The 21,213-nt window shown below is 41.8% G+C and overlaps 1 protein-coding gene across 1 annotated transcript in view; it reads left to right on the top strand.

Moving 5' to 3' along the window:
• Nucleotides 1-280: 280 nt before the first annotated feature.
• Nucleotides 281-21,213, top strand: part of RAB2A (RAB2A, member RAS oncogene family) — a 32,561-nt gene continuing 11,628 nt past the window's right edge. The window contains exons 1-6 of the mRNA XM_083451432.1: nt 281-2,390; nt 12,339-12,410; nt 13,666-13,733; nt 16,706-16,788; nt 17,072-17,164; nt 19,872-19,983. Coding sequence (XP_083307558.1) covers nt 2,345-2,390; nt 12,339-12,410; nt 13,666-13,733; nt 16,706-16,788; nt 17,072-17,164; nt 19,872-19,983 — 474 coding nt within the window. The 5' untranslated portion in view covers nt 281-2,344. The remainder of the gene's footprint in view (nt 2,391-12,338; nt 12,411-13,665; nt 13,734-16,705; nt 16,789-17,071; nt 17,165-19,871; nt 19,984-21,213) is intronic.

The following is a 21,213-nucleotide window of genomic DNA, read 5'->3' as shown; positions in this document are numbered from 1 at the left end:
CCGTCGTTCGGTCCCAGCGCCTGCCAACCTAGCAGTTCGAAAGCACCTCCGGGGGCAAGTAGATAAATAGGGACCGCTTACCAGTGGGAAGGTAAACGGCGTTCCGTCTGCTGCGCTGGCTCGCCAGATGCAGCCTGTCATGCTGGCCACGTGACCCGGAAGTGTCTGCGGACAGCGCTGGCTCCCGGCCTATAGAGTGAGATGAGCGCACAACCCTAGAGTCTGGCAAGACTGGCCCAAACAAGCAGGGGTACCTTTACCTTTATATTTTATATTGCTAAGATAACAAACAATATACAAATGTCATAAATAATAGAATTCTAAATACTTTCACAACTGCTCTGCTGAGTCCTTAGCTGGTGTCTGTGCTCAGTGAAAACGCTATTGTGTCATGGACAGATTATTATGTATTGTACCAATGCCACTAACGCTATTTCCCCTGCTTTTTGTTCTAAGAGTATTTTAAAAAAATGTTTGTTGTGGGGTGGGGGAGTGGGGAGGACTAGCTTGCTCTGTTAAAAAAAAAAAAAACTATGACCCCTTTACTGCATTTTTGAAATTAAAGGTATATGAAAAGTTGCTGACCCAAGTTTCTCACATGATGACATCTGTAGGCCCCAAAGATGTGGCATGACAACCACACCATGAAGTTAATGTATAAACTGGGCAAGTGTTGAAGTCTCCTTAAGAATGATTAACAGCTTAATCCTATTGATGCTGGAGCTTCCCACTCACAATCTTTCTGTTCTTTATCCATGGGGTGTGTGCATACATAGGAACGCCAAAGGAGATTGGTATGTATGACACAACCAGAGTTCAACAGTAAAAATTACAATAAAAATGCACAGGGCAAAAGAAAACACTCACTGGCAACAGTCAGCAAGTCATGTTTGGTGCTAGATATTATTTTTGTGTTATTATTTTTAATATATATTATATTAAATTTATATACCACTCTTCATCTGAGGATCACAGGGCAGTTTACTGTGGAAAACCACAAAAATATGTAAAAAAAAAAACCACCACCCCCACTTGTTTAAACAAGTTTAAAAGGCCATAGATTTATTTAGCCAAAGGCCTGGAAGAAGAAAAATGTTTTTGTCCGCAAACGTTTTAAGCCATTTTTAAAGCAACAGCAGCATACCTGTAATTCTAACAACTCATGGGCGTAACCAGGATTTATGTGGGGGTGGGGCAGAACCTCAGTTAGTTAAGTATTTTTATTGATTTACTTAATTTAGGGGGGAACTTGCCCGCTGTCTACGCCCATGTAACCAGTGGCAACTTCTGGAGACATTTTGGTTATTTGTGATATAGAGCACACTTGCGTAAAAAGGCGGCACTGGGACATTCCAGCCCATTGCTGTTGTACCATTTCCATCTCAGCTTCCCAATAATGTAGGATGATAAATGCGCAACATCTTTCTGCCCTGAGTAGAAGGCAAGAGAAGTCCAGCCGCTGCCATGGCTTTCGTTTTGTATACAGCGACACATTTGACATTCCGTTTGGACCCAGAGGGAAATCTGAAAAACTGCCAGAAGTGATGTGGCGATCCGCAAGCCCGTATGGTGCCTTTTGTTTTACTTCCTTCGCCTCTCCCCCTCCAAAAAACCCCAACTCGCCCTAGTTAAAAGTGCAAATGTTGCTGTGCCAGGATGAAGCCGCTGAGATCCTCCAGCCAGAGCCGGGGCGACGAAGCGCTTCGCAGCGACCGTTCCCTCCAAGAGGCTGCGAGGGCTCTTCCTCGGCCTGCAGCGGACAGGGCGGCGGCCCAGGAGCCTCGGGCCCCACCCAAAGGCCGAAGGCGCCTGGCGCTCGGCCGCCCCGTCCCTCGCATCACTCCCAGGGATCCTCCCCTTCGCCCGCACGCCGAGGCCGAGGCACCGGCTGCTTCAGCACTTCCGGGTCGGCGGAGAGAGCGCTGCGTGACGTTGCCGGAGCGTTCGGGAGCCTCGCGCCTGTTATTGTTCCTGCTTCCCTCGCTCTCTCCCCCACCCCCGCCCGCCTTCCCACCGGCCCTCCGTCCGTTCCGCGAGCCGCCTGGAACCGCGCGCTCCTCGGGACGCTCTGAAGGCACCTCCAAAGGCCCGGCCGGGGAAAGAAGGGGAGGCGAGGCGCCCAGGCGCACGCGGAAGGCCGGCGTGGGAGGCTCGCTGAGGCAAGCTGTCAGAAGCCCGAGGGCGGTTGGAAGGAGCTGGAGGAGGGGGGCCCGCTGCCAACGGTTTCGAACCTTCCGTTGCGGGAGCCCTGACAGCGAGGGGCGGGGGAGCGCGCGCCGCGTCACCAAGCAGCGAGCAGCCCTAGCAGGAGGTGCAGGAAGGCGGCGGCGGCGACTGGAAGGACATGGCCTACGCGTATCTCTTCAAGTACATCATAATCGGGGACACAGGTAAGGGCGGCCCACCGGGGAAGGTTTAAAAGGGGCCTGCGCTGCTGGCGGCCTCGGCGCTTCCTGCGCAACGCCTCTCGGCTGCCCCATTTCCGCAGTGTTGGCTGCGCCGACGTGGTGGTGACTGGGCTCGGCAGGGGGAGGTGCTCGGCCCAGGGCCCCGCCCGCGGCCTGGCGAGGCCTAGGGCTCGGCTGCCAGCGCCTCCAGAGCCCCCCTCGCTGCCGTCTGGTTTCAAGGCCTCTCCACCCAGAGAGTTCCCGGGAAGGGAGCGGGGCGGCGGTGGAGGCCCTGAAATGGGTGCAGCCGGGGCCTCGGGACAGCGGGCGGGTGCTTGTCGTTGACCTCATTTCGGACGCGTCCGAAGTGCCCCGTTGGCCACGCCGGACGCTTCGGTGAGGCAATAGGGGAGTGGTGATAACACCCCCCTCCTGGGGGGGGGGGACTTGACAAGGCCTCGAGACGCGCTGGGCCTTCGGCCAAGACTTCTCACTCCAGGCCTGTCAGACACGCCTGCGGAGCAAGGCCCTGAAGGATCACACCATTTAATCCCTCTCTGCCCAAAGATACACTGACCTGTAACTAAAGCACCCTCCCCACCTCTGGATATGTTTTACGTTCCAAGAAAATCTTCCAGATAAAAGTGGCTTCCACCGTTCATTGGTCGTGGTTCTGTTTCTGGACGTGTGTTTAAAGTACTTGCTGCCACTCCTTAGCCGAAAAAGCTTATAAAGTGACAGTAATAAACCTTCTCCACCCCTCCGGTATAGAATGTAAAAGACAAGACAGAAAAGGGGGGAAACCGGCAGAAAAGAAGGGATCGAACTGGGGACTTAAGTGACAGAATTCTTGTAATGGCCAGCTGGAAGGAAGAGTTCAAGGAGAGGAGGAGCCAAAAGTTGGTGGTGTTGCAGCTGAGCCTTATGGAGAGGCCCTTTAGTGCCATTTCTCTGACTTGAACATGATGGAATTTAGCATGATAGATGCAGTATAGTGACCTAAGAGACTGAGCTACCAATAAAAAAGGATCTTGTATGCATATCATCTCTGCATAAATTCAGTAGGTGGCCTTAGACAAGCTACTCTTTGCTCCATTCCCCCCATCAGCAGCACAGGATAGAATGATACTGATTTCCTTTGCAATTGAAGGATCACAACTAGACAATGCATGTGATGTAGTTTGAATACTAGAAAGTGCTATGCAACAGCCATGTTAGAATAAATACTTGGGGTTCTTGTTTCCCCAAGTGAATTAAGCTTAAACGTCACACATGGTGTTGAATAATCTAATACACTTTCATGCCTATCAGCCACTATTTGAAAACAACCTTTTTAGATTGCAGTGTTTATTTTTTCATTTTAGCTATTTATTTATGAAAATAGTTGAGTTGGGAAAAGTGTGAATGTGTGTGAGAGAGATTTCTGTCAAACTTATCCAAAGGCTAGAAATCCTTTCTCTGAAGGACCAATTCAATACGTTATATAATACACATATGTGCAAAACATTCACAAAGAGGTATATCAACATTTTCTCCTTGCATGTATCAAACAGGTACATAAGGAACTAGAATTGGCTGAAGCTTCTGCCATAAGTATATGTAGCTGAAAGTACATGTTAGCCACCATATAATGTGAGGAGTGATGCTGAAAGTTTCTTGACAAGTATATGATTGGACAAACATATTCCTTTACAGTGGTACCTCGGATTACAGACGCTTCAGGTTACAGATGCTTCAGGTTACAGACTCCTCTAACCCAGAAATAGTACCTTGGGTTAAGAACTTTGCTTCGGGCTGAGAACAGAAATCACGCAGCGGCGCGGTGGCAGCAGGAGGCCCCATTAGCTAAAGTCATGCTTCAGGTTAAGAACAGTTTCAGGTTAAGAACGGACCTCCGGAATGAATTAAGTTCTTAACCCGAGGTACCACTGTATTATAAAGTTAGTAGCTTTCTCTTGAATGCTTATTCCCTTTCCTCTTCCTCTTATCTTTAGGGGGGAAACCCTAAAATACAAAGGTATCTGTATTTCATTTACTTCTTCTGTCTATCCTCATTGAGATTTTAGCTTATTTACTCAATATTCCTCAGCTCTAGAATACATAATAGGTTATATTTCAATCACTTTTTCCTCTTTTAAAATGCATTTTAAAAAAATTTTAAAAGACTGTGGCGCAAACATATTTACAGTCTGATTCTATAAAAGTTCATTTGAGGTAGGTACCACTGATTCAATTTCTGATTGCTGTAATATGCAGTCTGGAAGTACTCAGCAAAGTAATATACTCCTAGGCACACTTCTGTTCATACTGGAACTTACTCGATCAGACTGCATTTGCACTTCTATTGATTCTTTAGGTCTTGTGATATTTCATTTTAAAACAAACCAAGATTGGCCAACTTTCATTACTTAAAGCATAGAACTTGTATGTATGGTTACTAGGAAAGAGGTTCTATTAAGCCACATTTCTAAACAGTCTTTGTTTGGTTGCCTATGGTGAGATGAAATAGTCATTTGGTGACCAGGCAGGGAAACTTTTATAAATTTGAAATATGCCCTCTCATTTTCAGGCAGTTTATATTTCACAAATGAACAACATAGGGATGTGTTGATTGGCAGGCTAGTAAACATGTGGCTTGTTTACAAGGCTGCATTAAATTCAGTCTAGCTTGCTTCCAGGTAAGCATGTGTAGGATTGAGCTATGTAATCAATCTCGTCATATATTCAGTATTTGATTTCAACATTGCAAGCAGAATCCAGGAGATTCTACAGTAAATTAAAAATTATTTTAGCTAGGCATGTTGAGTGCTGTAGTCAATGTATTTTCAGAGCTCTTTCTATAATCTGAGAATTATTGGAGAACAGGTGAGGTCTCTGCAGACTGGAAACGAGCAAATGTTGTCCCCATATTCAAAAAGGGGAGAAAAGAAGACCTAGGTGAGCTTACATTGATACCAGGAAAGGTCCTAGAAAAGATAATTAAACAGTCAATCTGTGAGCACTTAAAAAAGGATGCTGTGATTATTAAGTCCCAGTATGGCCTTCTCAAAAATAAGTCATGCCAGGCAAATCTCATTTCTTTTTTTTTTATAAGAGTTACAAGCTTGTGGATAAGGGAAATGCTGTGGGTATGGTGTGTCTTGATTTCAGCAAGGTTTTTGACAAAGTCCCCCATGATATTCTTGCAGAAAACCTGGTAAAATGTGGGCTGAATGTGGTATCTGTTAGGTGGATTTATAGCTGGTTGACTGAACCCAAAGTGTGCTCACTAAGGGTGCTGCAGCACTCTGTCCCATGCCCACTGTTGTTCAATGTCTTTATAAACAACTTGGATGAAAGAATTGAGGAGATGCTCATCAAATTTGCAGATGACACTAAACTTGGAGGGGTAGCTAATGCTTCAGAAGAAAGAACTGGGATTCAAAATGACCTTAACAGATTGGAGAACTGGGCCCAAACTAGCAAAATGAATTTAACTAGGGACCTGTGCTTAGGCAGGAAGAACCAGATGCACAAATATAAGATGAGGGACACCTGGCTTATTAGCAGTACATATGAAAAGGATTTGGGGGTCTTAGCGGACCACAAGCTTAACATGAGTCAACAGTGTGATGCAGCAGCAAAAAAAGCCGCAGAATTATAGTGTCCAGGTCAAGGGAACTAATAGTCCCACTCTATTATGCCTTTATCAGACCACACCTGGAATACTGTGTCGAGTTCTGGGTGTCACAATTTAAGAAGGATATTGACAAGCTGGAATGTGTGCAGAGGAGGATGCCCAAGATGATCAAGGGTCTCGAAACCAAGCTTTATGCGAAACGGTTGCGGGAGTTGGGTATGTTTAGCCTGGGAAAGAGACTGAAAGGAGATATGATAGCCTCCTCAAATATCTTAAGGGCTGTCACATGGAAGATGAAGCAAGTTTGTTCTGCTCCGGAGGGTAGGACCTGTATCAATGGATTCAAGTTACAAGAAAGGAGATTCTAACTAAGCATCAGGAAGAACTGTCTGATAATAAAACTATTTGACAGTGTAACAAACTCCCAAGAGAGGTTGTGGATTCTCCTACATTGGAGCTTTCTAGTAATTAGCAACTAGAATCACCCCAGGTCCAGATAGTGGCCCACATCTCTTAATTTGCAGGCCAGTGTTGATTTGCATTGCTTTGCCATTTAAAGCAAAAAACTTTTAGCCATATTTGATTCAATGCTGATTAAATTTCCTGCTTTTCGTGCAGGAAATTTCGTGCTTTTTTCAAGATTCACAGTGTTTTAACTTTTCATTACTTTATCTTTGCTCTATGATAATAGTGGACAACCTGTTGCCCTCCACATGTTGTTGGACTCCAAACTCCCATCAGTTCCAGCCAGCATGACCAATGGTCAGGACTTATGGAAATAATAGTCCATCAACAAAAGTTAGCTACCCCTGTTCTTTGTGTTGCTTTTTGGAAGGAGTTCTTATCTCCTTGCATTTATCTTTCTCTTGGTCAGTCTGAACCCTAGGGAAAGGAGTGAAGTAAACTTAGCTGTTTGTATTTGACAGAAGCTGTAGATGCTTTGAGTGAAAGTAGACTGAAAGCTGCCTTTGAATAGAGATTTTTGGACATTTGTGCAAGATTGCAGAAGTGCTGTTTAATGCTCAGGCATAATTTGTTCACATTTACTTGTTCTTGAGCCTTTGCAGTAAAAACAAAATATGGCACCAGTTCAGATTGGTGAGTGTTGAGGAGATACGGATACTGTGCTGCAAAGTCCTGCACTTTTATTTTGTTTTGTTTTTAAGTAGGTGCTTAGTCATAATCAATGTATTGGTCAACAATGAAATGCTCTTAAGCAATTGTGATTGTGGCTTTTCTGTTTATTCCCTTGTATTCCTTTTTGAAATTACATCAAGGTAAAATAAAGTACTCGGAAGCAGTGGCAGAGGAAGAGGAGTGCAGGGGGAGCACACCGCCTCCAGCAGCGCGATCCCGGTGGGGTGCCATAGTGGCTTTCCCCCCACTCCCTCAGGGAGTGCCACTCCCCAGCGCGCCACTCCCCCTGGACGTGCACCAGCCCTGCCCCTGCCTGCTCTCCATCCCCCCCCCCCGGTGCCAGAGCATGAAGCTTAGCCACTGGTCAAAAGAGGTTTTCCCACATCAAAAAATAGTTTTACATTTTATGTGTGTATTGGTAGACTGTTGTTGTTATAATACAGTGGTGCCCCGCAAGACGAATGCCTCGCAAGACAGAAAACCCGCTAGACGAAAGGGTTTTCCGTTTTCAGAGGTGCTTCGCAGGACGAATTTCTCTATGGGCTTGCTTCGCAAGACGAAAATGTCTTGCGATTCTTGAGGGGTTTTTTCGCTCCCCACCCCCTTTTTCTAAGGCGCTAAGCTGCTAATAGCCTTTTAGCAGCTAATCCGCTAATCCCTTAAGCCTTTAATAGCCGCTAAACCGCTAATAGCGCTAATCCGCTAATAGGGTTGCTTCGCAAGACGAAAAAACCGCTAGACGAAGAGACTCGTGGAACGGATTAATTTCGTCTTGCGAGGCACCACTGTAAGTTGTTGTTGTTGTTGTTGTTGTTACTACAGTTTAATAATTTCTTCAATTTCACAATTCTAAATTGTATCCACAAGAATTACTAGTCTGCAGAAATTTTTTACAAGCTGACTGGTGGCTGGCAGGTAAAGGCTAGAGCAACAAGTACATTTCAGTGCTTGGTGTGGAGGGTTTCTTTGCTGAATGCACAGAAGTGATGTATTCTGCCTCTCCCCTAGCAGCCTGCTTACTTACATGCGTGCATATATATATTGCTGCCAGTAGTTGCCAGGCAAATGTTGAAATGCCAAGCCGATTATTTGCCAAATTTCTTTCCACCTAAAGAAAAATGGACGTCAGTCCCTCCATCTTTTATCTACTCAAACCTCTACTGTTGTTTAAAACCATGGTTTTCCTCTCATTGTCCACCCTCACTTTACTCAGACTTCTGCCTCTCCTTGAGTACTGCAAGAAAGGAGAAATACTGAAAGGGGGGGGGGTGTTGTTTTAAACTTCTTCCATTCCTCAGCTGCCTCGTGGAAGAGAGAGAAAGAATGTAGAGTCTTTAAATATTCCATAGTACCTTCCTATAGTATATTTTACTCCTAGTACCATGTGTTGTCTTCAGCATTAAATTCTAGATTCACTGTAGTAATTTAGATCAGATATTTTATTAACAAGCAAATATCCCGATATGTACAACAGCCATCGACTGAACTTAACATTCTCTAGCTGAATAAGCTAACTGACAACCTTGCTCTTAAGACTCTATTTATCTTAAAGATACAGCAACATATATTAGTATGGGGCAGGGGTCAGTAAACTTTTTCAGCAGGGGGCCACTCCACTGTCCCTCAGACCTTAAGGTGGGCCGGACTATATTTTGGAAAAAATATATGAATGAATTCCTATGCCCCACAAATAACCCAGAGATGCATTTTAAATAAAAGGACACATTCTACCCATGTAAAAACACTCTGATTCCCGGACCGACCGTCCACAGGCCGGATTTAGAAGGCGATTGGGCTGGATCCAGCCCCTGGTCCTTAGTTTGCCTACCCATGCTATGGAGTATGTTTGCAGAGGGGACTCCAGAGATCTGTATGCAAGGGAGAGTTGAGAACAGTAAGAAGGGTGGAAGAAAAAGTAGTGAAGGTGAAAATGGGAGTGCAAGGGGAGTTACAACAAAGGAGGGAGTAGGAGGCATGGGAATAGGGTTGAAGATGAAAGCAGGGGCATGAAAGAGTCTGAATAATAGGAGAGTGTGATAACTTTGTAACTGAACAAAAGGTGAAAAGGGTGGTTAGTATTGTGTGGGAAGCAGAACATGCAGGAAGTTACCATGGACATGGGGGAGTGACTGTCAAAATGGGTGCAAGGTGGAGCTGCAGAATAGAATATAGAAATGACTTCAGAAATTGTGTGTCAATCGAATTGTTATTCAATCCTTAACCAGCCTACAATTTTACTCAGATTCAGAAGATCAACATAATCATCCTATCAATGGAGATATCCTCCCAGTCTTCCAAGAGCAAAGAGCTGTGATAATTACCACATGCATCTCCCTTTGAGAAGTCACACCCTGCCTCAGTTCTGGGAATAGATTGACTGCTGCTCAAGTCAATTTTCTCACAGCAGTGCTCCTTAGAGGAATTTTAAGAGGGTCTGTCATGTCTCTGGTACCCTCCTCTTCCATCAAGCTGGAAAATTCCATATTTAACCATGCCTCAAGTACAATTCCAAACTGCACCAAAGTCAACTTTCCCCCCTCCTTTAATAACTTGGAGTGTTTACTAGCCTACATTGCAGGAGATCCATTGAAGCAGGTAACATGTTTCAGTGGCTTTTGGATGAATTGTGTAAGGTGGTTAAGCTGGTTATATGCAGGTCATGGAATTCTTAATTAAGGCTTATGTATAAAACCATATGTATAACATAGGATTGGGCTGTGCATGCATATTGGCTTCATACCACTTGATCTTAAAACTGAGAATGTCTGAATTCTTGATAGGAAAGTTCTACATCTGGGTTTTTTTTATCTTTGAGGTTTAACTCATGCAAGTTGCCATTTTATGTTATTGTTGACAGATGATTCACATGCACATGCAAACCAACCCTTTCATGTACAAATATATGAAGTCCAAAAGTTTCCTTGTGAAAGTGGCATGTGGTAGGTCCTTGCAGGAATTAAATACATTTTAGCTGGAAATTTGATTGTTAAGCACAAACTGCCTGTTTCTATGCTAGAGCTTGGGCATTCATGATTCCTACATATCATAGTTTCTTAGATTTGTCATTGCTTAGGTTTACCTGTCTTGGACTGAGAAAGCACTTCTTTCACTTCTACTGAGGGCTATTTGAATCACAGTCCTGGTTTGAAGTTCTCTCAGCAGCACCTGAGCTATGTGCTATTTATCTTGTGAACCACCCTGAGATCTTTGGATGAAGGCCATTGTAATGGTTCTAGGGGTTGCTCGTGCGTAAGCCGGTGCAAACACCTGGCTGGGTTGCCTGAGTGAACCTTTTCTGTCCGGACAGCCACTCACCCGTGGCTGTCTCAATCGCTGGCAGAATCTGTCAGTGGGCGTTTCTTAAACTTCTTCCAGCAAAGAAGCTCTTTGACGCCTAGTCTTCTCCTACTCTCTCTGCGCGAAAGCCTTCTGCGCAAGGAGGGCGTAGGCAGCGGAGGACCTCTACTCTCCCCGCTGGTCCCGGGCAAGGAGTTATGGGACCGCCTCGCCGCTTCCCCCATCTGCCCCCCTTCTCCACTGGTGCTACGCTGATTCTCTTCCCCAGAAGATGCGCTGCCTCTCCCAATCCCGGGACGCTCTCTGGAATCCCTCTGGATTTTCCTCTCTCCCTCCAGCACTGATGGCAGTTCCCTGACAGCCATATATAATAATAATAAAATGTTGCAAGAGGTAAAACCACAAAAGTCTTGTGAAAACAAGTGTCCTACCTTGCATCATATTCTGATGTAAAATACCTGTTTTACTTACATTTAAAACTATCAAGAGTGGCAAGAAATTATATCTTAAGTTTTTCTGGCTAGAAAGGAATTGAGAATAAATAAAATATAAGGAAGAAAAGCCTGTAAGAAGAGAGGATTTGTAATTTCTTATTTAGAATAGTAACATGAAGCAGGTATTTTGACACGGGTAGTGCAGTGAATGATGAAAGAGTGTACCTTGTACTTCACTAATATTACACATAATAGAAGATGAGTGGTCCACTTATGCTTCTCTCATGCCAAATTTTAAGGTCACCTATATAACTAAAAAAATTAGAGAAAATAAGAACTTGGGAACAGATGAGGGAACAAATGATAGCACCACCTTTAAATACATACAAATAAAAAGTATTCTAAGTGGACTGAGACAAAAACAGGAAGCGAGAACCGTAAAACAATTTGAAAGGTTAACAAGGAATGGCACAGTTAAATGGTTTTCAGCTTTATGTCAAGTGTTAATGCTCAAACATTCAGAGACAAAACTTAATCATATGATGAAATGGGAAAGAGAATTGCAAACGGAAATTTAGGAAAAAATATTGGAAATGCCTATTTGGAGTAGGAACCAAATTCATGTCAGCCATGAATTATAGTCGTGCAATAAAAAAAGAGGACTCGGGATAGAGGGAAGTGGAGCAAAAACAATAAAAAACAAATGTAACTTTTAAGCAATATTGAAGTACTTTTAAATAATGGTTATTTCCTTTTCAAGTATACAGTGCTTGATTTAACAGAATAGAAAAGTGTTTTATGAAAATAGAGTTGTTTTCTAAGAGGTTTAAAATGTTTATACAGTGGTACCTCAGGTTAAGTACTTAATTCGTTCCGGAGGTCCGTTCTTAACCTGAAACTATTCTCAACCTGAAGCACCACTTTAGTTAATGGGGCCTCCTGCTGCCGCTGTGCTGCTGCTGCACAATTTCTGTTCTCATCATGAAGCAAAGTTCTTAACCTGAAGCACTATTTCTGGGTTAGCGGAGTCTGTAACCTGAAGCGTATGTAACCCGAGGTACCACTGTACACATTACATATATGTATATATTGTAATTGCATAGTCACATTAACAAAGTATGTATATTTTAAAAGAGCAGCAGAGTAACTATAGAGGCTATCTGAAATAGCTACTAAGTGAGAGTCTTAAGTTTCTGAATAGTAAATATACATAATATGATTTTGGAGGAGGAGTGAGATTTAGTAATTTGGTTGCTACGGAGGAGCATGACAAGCTCCAAGGGACTTCACTGTTATCCTTTGTGTTTCTTTTGGTGGCCTCTGAAATGTTATGCTAACACCAAGGAGTAGTTTTATCAGTAATTTGTAAATGTGTGTAAAGAAGTCTGAAATTTTGAAATATTCTCACTTTTTGTAGTACTTTATATTTGGAAATTCTTGAAATTGATTTTTTTTCCCTTCCAGGTGTTGGAAAATCATGTTTATTGTTGCAGTTCACAGACAAAAGGTTTCAGCCAGTGCACGACCTTACTATAGGTAAGTTCTTTTATGCAGGTAAAGGTCCTTGGCAACTGCATGCATCAAGTTCTGAAATGGAATGTCTAGAGCAGGGGTTGTCAACCTGGTCCCTTCCACCCTCTAGTGGGCGTTTCAGGATTCCAGGTGGGCGGTAGGGGGGGTTCTATGGCGCAAGCTGAATCCTCCTTCCATCGAGCCCTGGTGGGCGGTAAGGAAATTTTACCATTAAGAAGTATTAATGGTATTAATTAGTGGGTGGTAGGTTTAAAAAGATTGACTACCCCTGGCCTAGAATTTCAACTAATAATCATATATTTACAAGGTTATCGTGGCATGGGTCAGTGGTGCTTAGTCTGATAATAAATAATTCAGGTTCATATTGGACAAAATGACATCCAACTATCTGCTGATAAAAGTTACTGTGGCTGAATTTGTAAAGAGTGTGTTTTCCATACAAAATGGTTTCAGCTTAACAATGTCAGAATTGTCAATTTCTAAAATACTCTTATCTGAATATGAAATATCATTTTAAGATTTTGTTAAGTCTACGTTGTAACTCTCTTCTAAGCCTAAATGATGGTTTCTTTGAAGGGATTTAAGTAGTTTAATTTGAGTCTGACTCAGTGAGATTTGAAACTTTCTCACATTCTGCAGCTGCTTGTGACTGCCTCTGAATATTTTCAAACTACATTGCAGTGTCATAATTTTAAAAAAGCATTTTCTTCCTTTATTGTTATTGCAGTTTATATCCCACCTTTTCTCTGGAGAACTCAAGGTGGCATACATGGTTCTCTGCCCCTCCCCCTTATATCTTCACAGAATCCTTGTAAGTCAGGTTAGGCTGTGAGACTGTAACTGGCCTGAGGTCACCCAGTAATCTTCATGGCTGAGTGGGGATTTGAACCCTGGTCTTTCAGGTTCTAGTCCAAAATTCTAACTATTGCACCACACTGGCTATGCTAAATGCTTCCTTTGTAGGTTTTTAGATTGTTCTTATTTTTTCTACCTCTGTTGAAATACTTTTTCTTTTTTTTTTTTTGCATCTGTTAATCTAGAAATGAGTGTATAAAACTATGACACAATACAAAACTGTATAAAAGTCTGTTAACTCTTCAGTATGTGCTATAGGGGGAAAGCCAACTGAAAGCATGAAAAACAATGTTGCTTCCTGCTATGAAAAAGGTTGAAGTAAATCCTGATTTCATTTAGGATACTGGCTAGTATTTCATTGCTGTGTTGGAGCTCTGTTACAACATTTTATTTTATTATTCAGGTGTAGAATTTGGTGCTCGAATGATAACCATTGATGGGAAACAGATAAAACTTCAGATATGGGATACGGTAAGTGTAGGAAAATTTTCTGTGCAAATTTTCTTTAAAACTGTGGTTCAAAGAACAGGAGCGAGGAACTGAAACTCTGAAAAAAGCACCAGTCAACTGTTGTAAAACGAAAACAAAAAGAAACACTCAAAAATGGTGTAAACTGAAAAAATGGTGTGATCTCCCAAAAAGGCAAACTCTAGATCGTGTGTGAGTGTGTGTGTTCGTGTTCCATGATCCAAAATAATAGTAGCTGCTGCAAGCATTATTGATTCCTGTTTATCCTGGATCAACAATCTCTCTGTATATGGATATAGGGTTTGTTCTAACTCCCTTGAGCTATTTAGAAGATTTCTGCTAACCTGTCTGTGAAAAAGCAATCTTAACTATTGTTTACATATTCTGGGATAAAGGACCAGTGAGGAGAGCTTCAATTTTTCTTCTCTTTAGATACACTTCAAGCTCTAAACCCAGTAAGCATATGTATGAATCAGCTTGATATAATTTGAGGGGTAAAGGCAAAGGTAAAGGACCCCTGACAGTTAAGTCCAGTCGCGAATGACTGGGGTTGCGGCGCTCATCTTGCTTTACTGGCCGAGGTAGCTGACGTTTGTCCGCAGACAGTTTTTCCAGGTCATGTGGCCAGCATGACTAAGCCGCTTCTGGCGAAACCAGAGCAGCACAGGGAAACGCTGTTTACCTTCCTGCCGGAGTGGTACCTATTTATCTACTTGCGCTGCATCCTTTCGAACTGCTAGGTTAGCAGGAGCTGGGACCAAACAATGGGAGCTCACCCCATTGCAGGGATTCAAACTGCTGACCTTCCGATCAGCAAGCCCTAGGCGCATGTTTAGGTGCATCGCCACCCTGCAGGAGTGTTCTTGTGCAGGGATCCAGTTAGCAGACATCCTAACCTGCTCTCAGCTGTAGTCTAAATTTATTTATAAAAACAGTTATACCACCCACGTACATAAAATATCACAGAAGTGTACAACAGTGTATACACATACTATAGAACATAAAATACAAAATGTCATAAAAATGACTGACTTCTTATAAATAAATAAATGACTGACTTCTTATAAATAAATAAGTTGGCATAAAGTTGGCATAAAAAGATCTTCAAGAGATTCCTAAAAATTAGTAGTGAGGTTGCCTGCAGAATCTGTGTTGCAAGGGTATTCCACAGCATGGAAATGGCAACACCAAATGCCCAACTTCTGTTAGAAGCCAGAAGTGAAGGTATGCAAGACAACTAACAGTGCTCCTCAGGATGGTTGAAGTGGGATATAAGGACTCAAGCGATCCTTGAGGTATTCTGGATCCAAGTCATTTAGGGCTGGCAGGGTTGGCAGTTTTACCTCTGTGTATATTCGGCATGCATATAGGCTTAATACAGGGGCTCCATAAATCTCAGATGTTTGCTGACTGCCTGGATGTGGTCAGCTGCTAGGTCACACTTGGTGAAGATCTGGTGAAACTCTTGGTGCTTTCAAAGTCTTGAATACTCTAGAAATAAACTCCCTAAACATTGTATGGAATTATGCTACATCTGCTACATAGTGAATAGTTTTTAATACTTTATCTTTAATTTTTTAAACACAAATTCTTCATAGATGCTGTTAACAGTTTATAAATATTTTTTATTTATGCTGGCAAATTTAAAGACATAGTTATCTTTATGTGAGATAAGTTTCGTTTCCTTTTTTGCCATCACAAAAGACTATGGGTGGAATGCAACACCATGTGAAGGCGATTGTTCTGTCTGGCAAGCAAAAATGCTTGCACTGGTCGTAAAATCTTCCCCCCTTCTCTCCCATGTGCTGTTCTTGGAGTTCTCCTAGTTTGGGGAGGAGGTAGAAGAAGGAGGAGGTCCTTCTGACTTCCACTAGTGCAACAACTTGGTTGAATATATGTACTATATGTACTAATCACCTTAGTGTTAATGGGTAAACATTGTAGTTCCTGGAGAAAAAGTGGGAGGTGAAATCTTACAAGTATTGCAAGCGTTAGCTTTTGCCTAACATCTGTGGCAGGGTGAACTTTTCTTTTCTATGGCTGTTAATAACTAAATAATTTAGTGATAGAATATAGCTATTCAGTGTTTGGGATTACTATGTCCAGTTCATAGTGACCAAGGCTTTTTTAAAAAAGGTTAAATATGTGACCCATACATATGTTTTGAAGCAGAAAGGAGGGCTATAGGATGACATCAGGGTAGCTCTATGACCAATCCCTTTTGAAAATCTAACATAAAATTTTAAACTTAGGATGTTCTGTTAGAATGATATCTGATGTTTTTCATTTGTGGCAATCAAGGCACCTTCTTGCATGCTTTTGACAAGCACTCTGTCAGAAGCACAGGAAATTGATTAAATGTACAATAGAATTATATAAAATCAAATTCAAAACCATTATCTGTTTTTTATAATAAAATGCTAGTGGAAAGAATTCCATCTGAAGACTGTTGAAAGCTGGCTGCAGTTTATGATATAACGGATAAAATCTGCATCCTTGGCCTTCCTACAACCTTTACACCAGCAGATGGTGGGCGTAAAGATGTCATTCATCATTTATTTACAATGGGCTTTATTTATTCTAGTGTCAACAGCTGCCCCAGGGAGGGAGTTATTGAATTCAAATGTGAAGCAGTGGGTTATTTGCTTCCTTTCAAATTTGTCTTCAGAGCTTAGTTGCTAGGAGTCCATTCTGTACTCTAATAATGATTCATGTATTGTGAAGCCATTCAGTAAATTGGGTTGTCAGGGATTGCCAAAAAAGGTTTAGAGGTCTTGTTCTTGAGTCCCCTCCCCAATGGTTCTGTGCTGTAGACTTTTTAATTCGTGGCTCCTCTTTTCCAGAATTAGTGAGGTTTTGTCCTTTCCCCCAATCCCTTACACAATAAACTTCTTAGTGTAAGTATGCAAGACTCTTACTTTCTTCACAAGGAAACACAGGAGACAAAATGAACTATGAATCTTGTATTTCTACAGGCTGGGCAGGAGTCCTTCCGTTCTATCACAAGGTCATACTACAGAGGGGCAGCAGGGGCCTTACTAGTGTATGACATTACAAGGTGAGAATCTTTCAGAATCTTTTAGACTTTGTAACTAGCTTTTTTCTGTATGTTTTTTTTAATCATTAACAGATTTCAATGTCTAAAACTGGTTTTCAACTAGTGGTGGAAGCAGAAGGGAACTTAAGTGACTTCCACTGCACATCAGTTGTCCAGTGTATAAGTCCTAGGTTAACAACTGGTAAAGTCATTAAATTTCCTGTTTATATATATTTTTAAACTTTTGCTTTGTTCATTATTTGTTTGTGCGTTGTTCCTCACTTGCGTTTTGGTCTCATTTTAGGAGGGACACTTTCAACCATTTGACAACATGGTTAGAAGATGCCCGTCAGCATTCCAATTCTAACATGGTCATTATGCTCATTGGAAATAAAAGGTATCTATATATTTAAAAGCCTTTTGAAATGGTGTGGATTAACAGTTAATTAAAAACCTGCTCCATAACAAGTAGCATATTGAGTACATGACCTTTTTAAAAAATAATAATAATAATTTTAACATTTTATGATCCTGGTTTGAGTCAGCTGAGTTGCCAAAAAACAAAACAAAAAACAACCCCTGACATTTTTGAATTTTTTTTTTTTTAGTAATATATCCAATTCTAGATTTGAATGCCAATTAAAACAGGGGTACCCAACACAGTGTTTCTAGATGTTTTGGCATACATCAGCCTCAGCCAGCATGGCCTATGCTCAGGATGGTGGAAGTTGTAATCCACAACATCTATAGGGCTTCACATTAGCTATTCTTGGATTAAAAGACTGAAATGTTTGGATTCCCTTTAACCTTTAGCTAGCTTCATGTCTGAGCTGTCCTACAATGTGCTAGTTCTTTTTCAATCTAGACTCCTTTGCAGTTGATCTCAAGGTTACCACGGTGGAACTCTTAACTCCAGTTGGAGGCTTGTTGAATATCTTTGGTCGGCTTACTGCAATTCTTAATATAATCCTCTGGATGTTTTTTAAATGTCCTACTTCATAGTATTATCATCATTGATGAACAGATAATCTTTGTTGTCTGGAAAAATGTGTTGTACTCACAGAAGTACAACATTCAGTTGTTCAATCAATGCTGTATTATTAACATGCTGAGCTTTTTCAGATTCTGTCTAGCACTAGTAGTTCACACATAGTTTGGACCGAATGATTTAAAGATTGTCATTATGCTACCAAGAACTCTTATGTTGGCAACAATGTATTGGAGAAAGCAGATTTTCCAAGTTCAAGGAGAACAAAACTTTACCTAAAATGAAGATAAAATTTCATTGATGGTGATCGTAGTTGTATTTCTTGCATTTTGCAAGCGGTGTAGTCCCCCGCCCCCCCCCAAAAAAAATAGCTTACTAGGTGCTGCTAGGTGGCTTTCTATACCAAGACTGAGGAATCTTTTTAAGCCCAAGGCCTGTACTCCCTTATGGGTGGCCTTGCATAAGCCAGATGCCAGTAGTGGGTGGGGCAAGTTTAGGCAGAGCAACTGGTTTGACTTTTATATTTGTACAGTAGGCTACACCATAGTCATGCAAAAGCCAGAGTTTCTGCACGCAGTTCAGTGACAAGGCACAAGCACCCGAGGCAAATAGCCAGAAAGAAGTGTGGCCTGGGGCAAGTACCAAGGCCTGATAGAGAGGCCTGAAGGGCCACTTTTTAAAAGGTACTGTTATTTATTAATTGATATGCAATGGCTCTAGGGATTACTTATTCTGTTCTACACAGTAGTGCAGGTGTAGCACCAGTGAGAGGTGTAGCTTGATAGAGGGGCCTGGAAGTCCACATCCGATGTGCAGACTCACTCCACTTCTACACAATAGACCAATCTGTTTGGTGAGGTTTTTACATGCATCACTGTAGTTACATAGGAACTTCCTGTTGTTCAGAACTGTTATTGGGCTGCCATTGTTATTATTAGTAGTAGTAGTAGTAGTAGTCGTCTACCACCCTTTATCCAAAGATCACAGGGCAGTTCACAACATAAAAATACAAAATGAGAACCCAAAATACATAATAAAAACAAGAAAAAGAATAGAAACCAACAACTCCCCTCCCACAATCCTACTCACTGAATTCAAAGGAACTCCTAGCTAAGTGTGTGTCAAAGCTTTAAAATACGAATAATCATTAACGTGTCTGTTGTAACCATTCCTTATAGGGGAGGTTGCCCCCTGATTCTAAACCGAGAAAAAACATTTAGGCTAGTGGCCAGCACTACATCTTACATTGGCTAATTCCATAACTTAAATAAGTGTTGAGTGAAGAAACATTGCATCTTGTGTTAGGTTCCAACAGTGTCAAGGCCTGCAAGAGAGGGGCTGCTTGCTCTAAACACCACCTTACAAAGAGTGGTGCGCAAGACCAACTGTCTGGGGTGAGGTTTTGACAAACATCAATGTAGCCACATAGGAACTTGCAGTTATTCAGAACTGATCTTGGGCTGCTAATAATACATGTCCCATATAACTTATGAAAAGAGATTTTGGAAATTTTGGAGGAAGGACTGAGTAAGAGTGACCAGCAGGCATTTGTATGTAAATGAAATGTTACTGTATTAATATCCATTCAAAATTTATATTTTCTGGTTATGAAATTAGATAGAAGCTGCTGTTAGAAAGCTATACCACAAAGTAGCATAAGGATGCATAAGCTGAGAAATGTAGACAGGAATGTCCTGTTTCCCACAATCTGGCTAATGAGGTTCATGAAAATGGCAGCTGGGATCCTGTCTGAAAAGCTGCCGGGAGTCATTTTTCCATATTATGCTGTCGGTGTATTTTTTAGGAGATGCCTCTCTTGTTAGAAATCAACATTGATAGTTCTTTGTCGTGATGCTTTTGGAGTGACTGCATGTCTTCTCTGCCATCCTCCTTCCCATTTTTCTCTCCTCAGCATTGGTTTTTAATCAGTAATAGTGAATAAATTTCTTTTTAGTCACTTAGAAGGTGATTAAGGTTCTATATTTGACTTCATCAAATGTAGTGTTGTCTGTGGTATACCTAGACAAATGGACTTACCTAATTTTAAGTAAAGATACGTGCCTAGGTGAGATAGCTAGTGCTTGCACAGGAAACAACTGATGTCTTGTTTTCTTAGTGATCTAGAGTCTAGAAGAGAAGTGAAAAAGGAAGAAGGTGAAGCATTTGCACGAGAGCATGGGCTTATCTTTATGGAGACGTCTGCCAAAACTGCTTCCAACGTAGAAGAGGTAATTTGGTGTAATTTATTTTATATTACATGATTACTTTCTGAGTATGATTTAGGTGGGAAGTTAAAGACACAGCTTTGAGATCAAAATAATGTCTCTGGATCTAATCAAATCTCCAGGATCCTGATCTGGTATGAGTCATTAACGAATGCCAAGGAGTAAGTTTTGTCTCTCTCCATCTTCTCTTCTGCTAGTTATTTTCATCATTCTAGGTAAATGTTTGAGATTTTGGAAAAAGAATGTGCATCACCAATTCATAATATTTTGTTAATTGAATATAAAATACAGGTGTCCTCCCACTTACGTGTGAATGACACACAGCTATAATGTAATAATATAATTATCAAAGGGTGTTTGGACAGGGGAGAAAAATAATTGACAAATGAATCAAGAAAAATAAAAGTGATTTGGAAAATTGGAAATAATTATTTTCCATTCTCAGTACACATGCTTTTAAAATATACTTGAGATGGTCCTTTAGCTCACTTTCCCAGAGGTCATGGAAGAAATGCTGGTGCTTGAATAATAAATGAGGCTGGGGGGTGGGGAGCAGGGAATCTGCTGGAGATAATGATGGCAGTCATGTTTCACACCGGAAGTTACTTTCAGAAGAAAGATACTAAATCAGGAGTGTCAGTTACAAATGGATGTGCAGAACCAGACTCTAGCCAGTGAACAGCTAATGGTCACATTCACAATTTTCATAATTTTACCTTACTTAGATGCCCAAATATAATTGTATTTAAACATTAGATTTTTCTGAAGCTTATTTCCCACCCACCCTTAAACTGAGTAATGTACCCATGTAATTGTTGCAGGTCCAGGGCAGACTGTAAGTTTCTTACAGAAACCTTGAGGCATGGAACCCCATGTTGGGCAAGAAGATGGCTTTCAGAGGGGTAGACTTGAACTTTTTGTCCCTCTAGTGGGACATATAAAGTTTAACTCAGTCACTTGAAAGCTGAGTTAATTGACCCCCATCTCTCCACCTTATTCCTCAGTTCTACATAGCTTTAATAACTGCAGTCCAGTGCACCTTCCTCTCTAGGAGTAAAAGGTAAAAGGACCCCTGACGGTTAGGTCCAGTCGCGGACGACTCTGGGGTTGCGGTGCTCATCTTGCTTTACTGGCCAAGGGAGCCGGCATACAGCTGGTCATGTGGCCAGCATGACTAAGCTGCTTTCTGGCAAACCAGAGCAGCGCACGGACACGCCATTTACCTTCCCGCCA

This window comes from Podarcis tiliguerta, assembly GCF_965153285.1.
Source record: "Podarcis tiliguerta genome assembly, chromosome: 7".
NCBI lineage: Eukaryota > Metazoa > Chordata > Lepidosauria > Squamata > Lacertidae > Podarcis > Podarcis tiliguerta.
The sequence above is the reverse complement of the archived record's forward strand: the minus strand, read 5'-3'. Positions and strand labels throughout refer to the sequence as shown.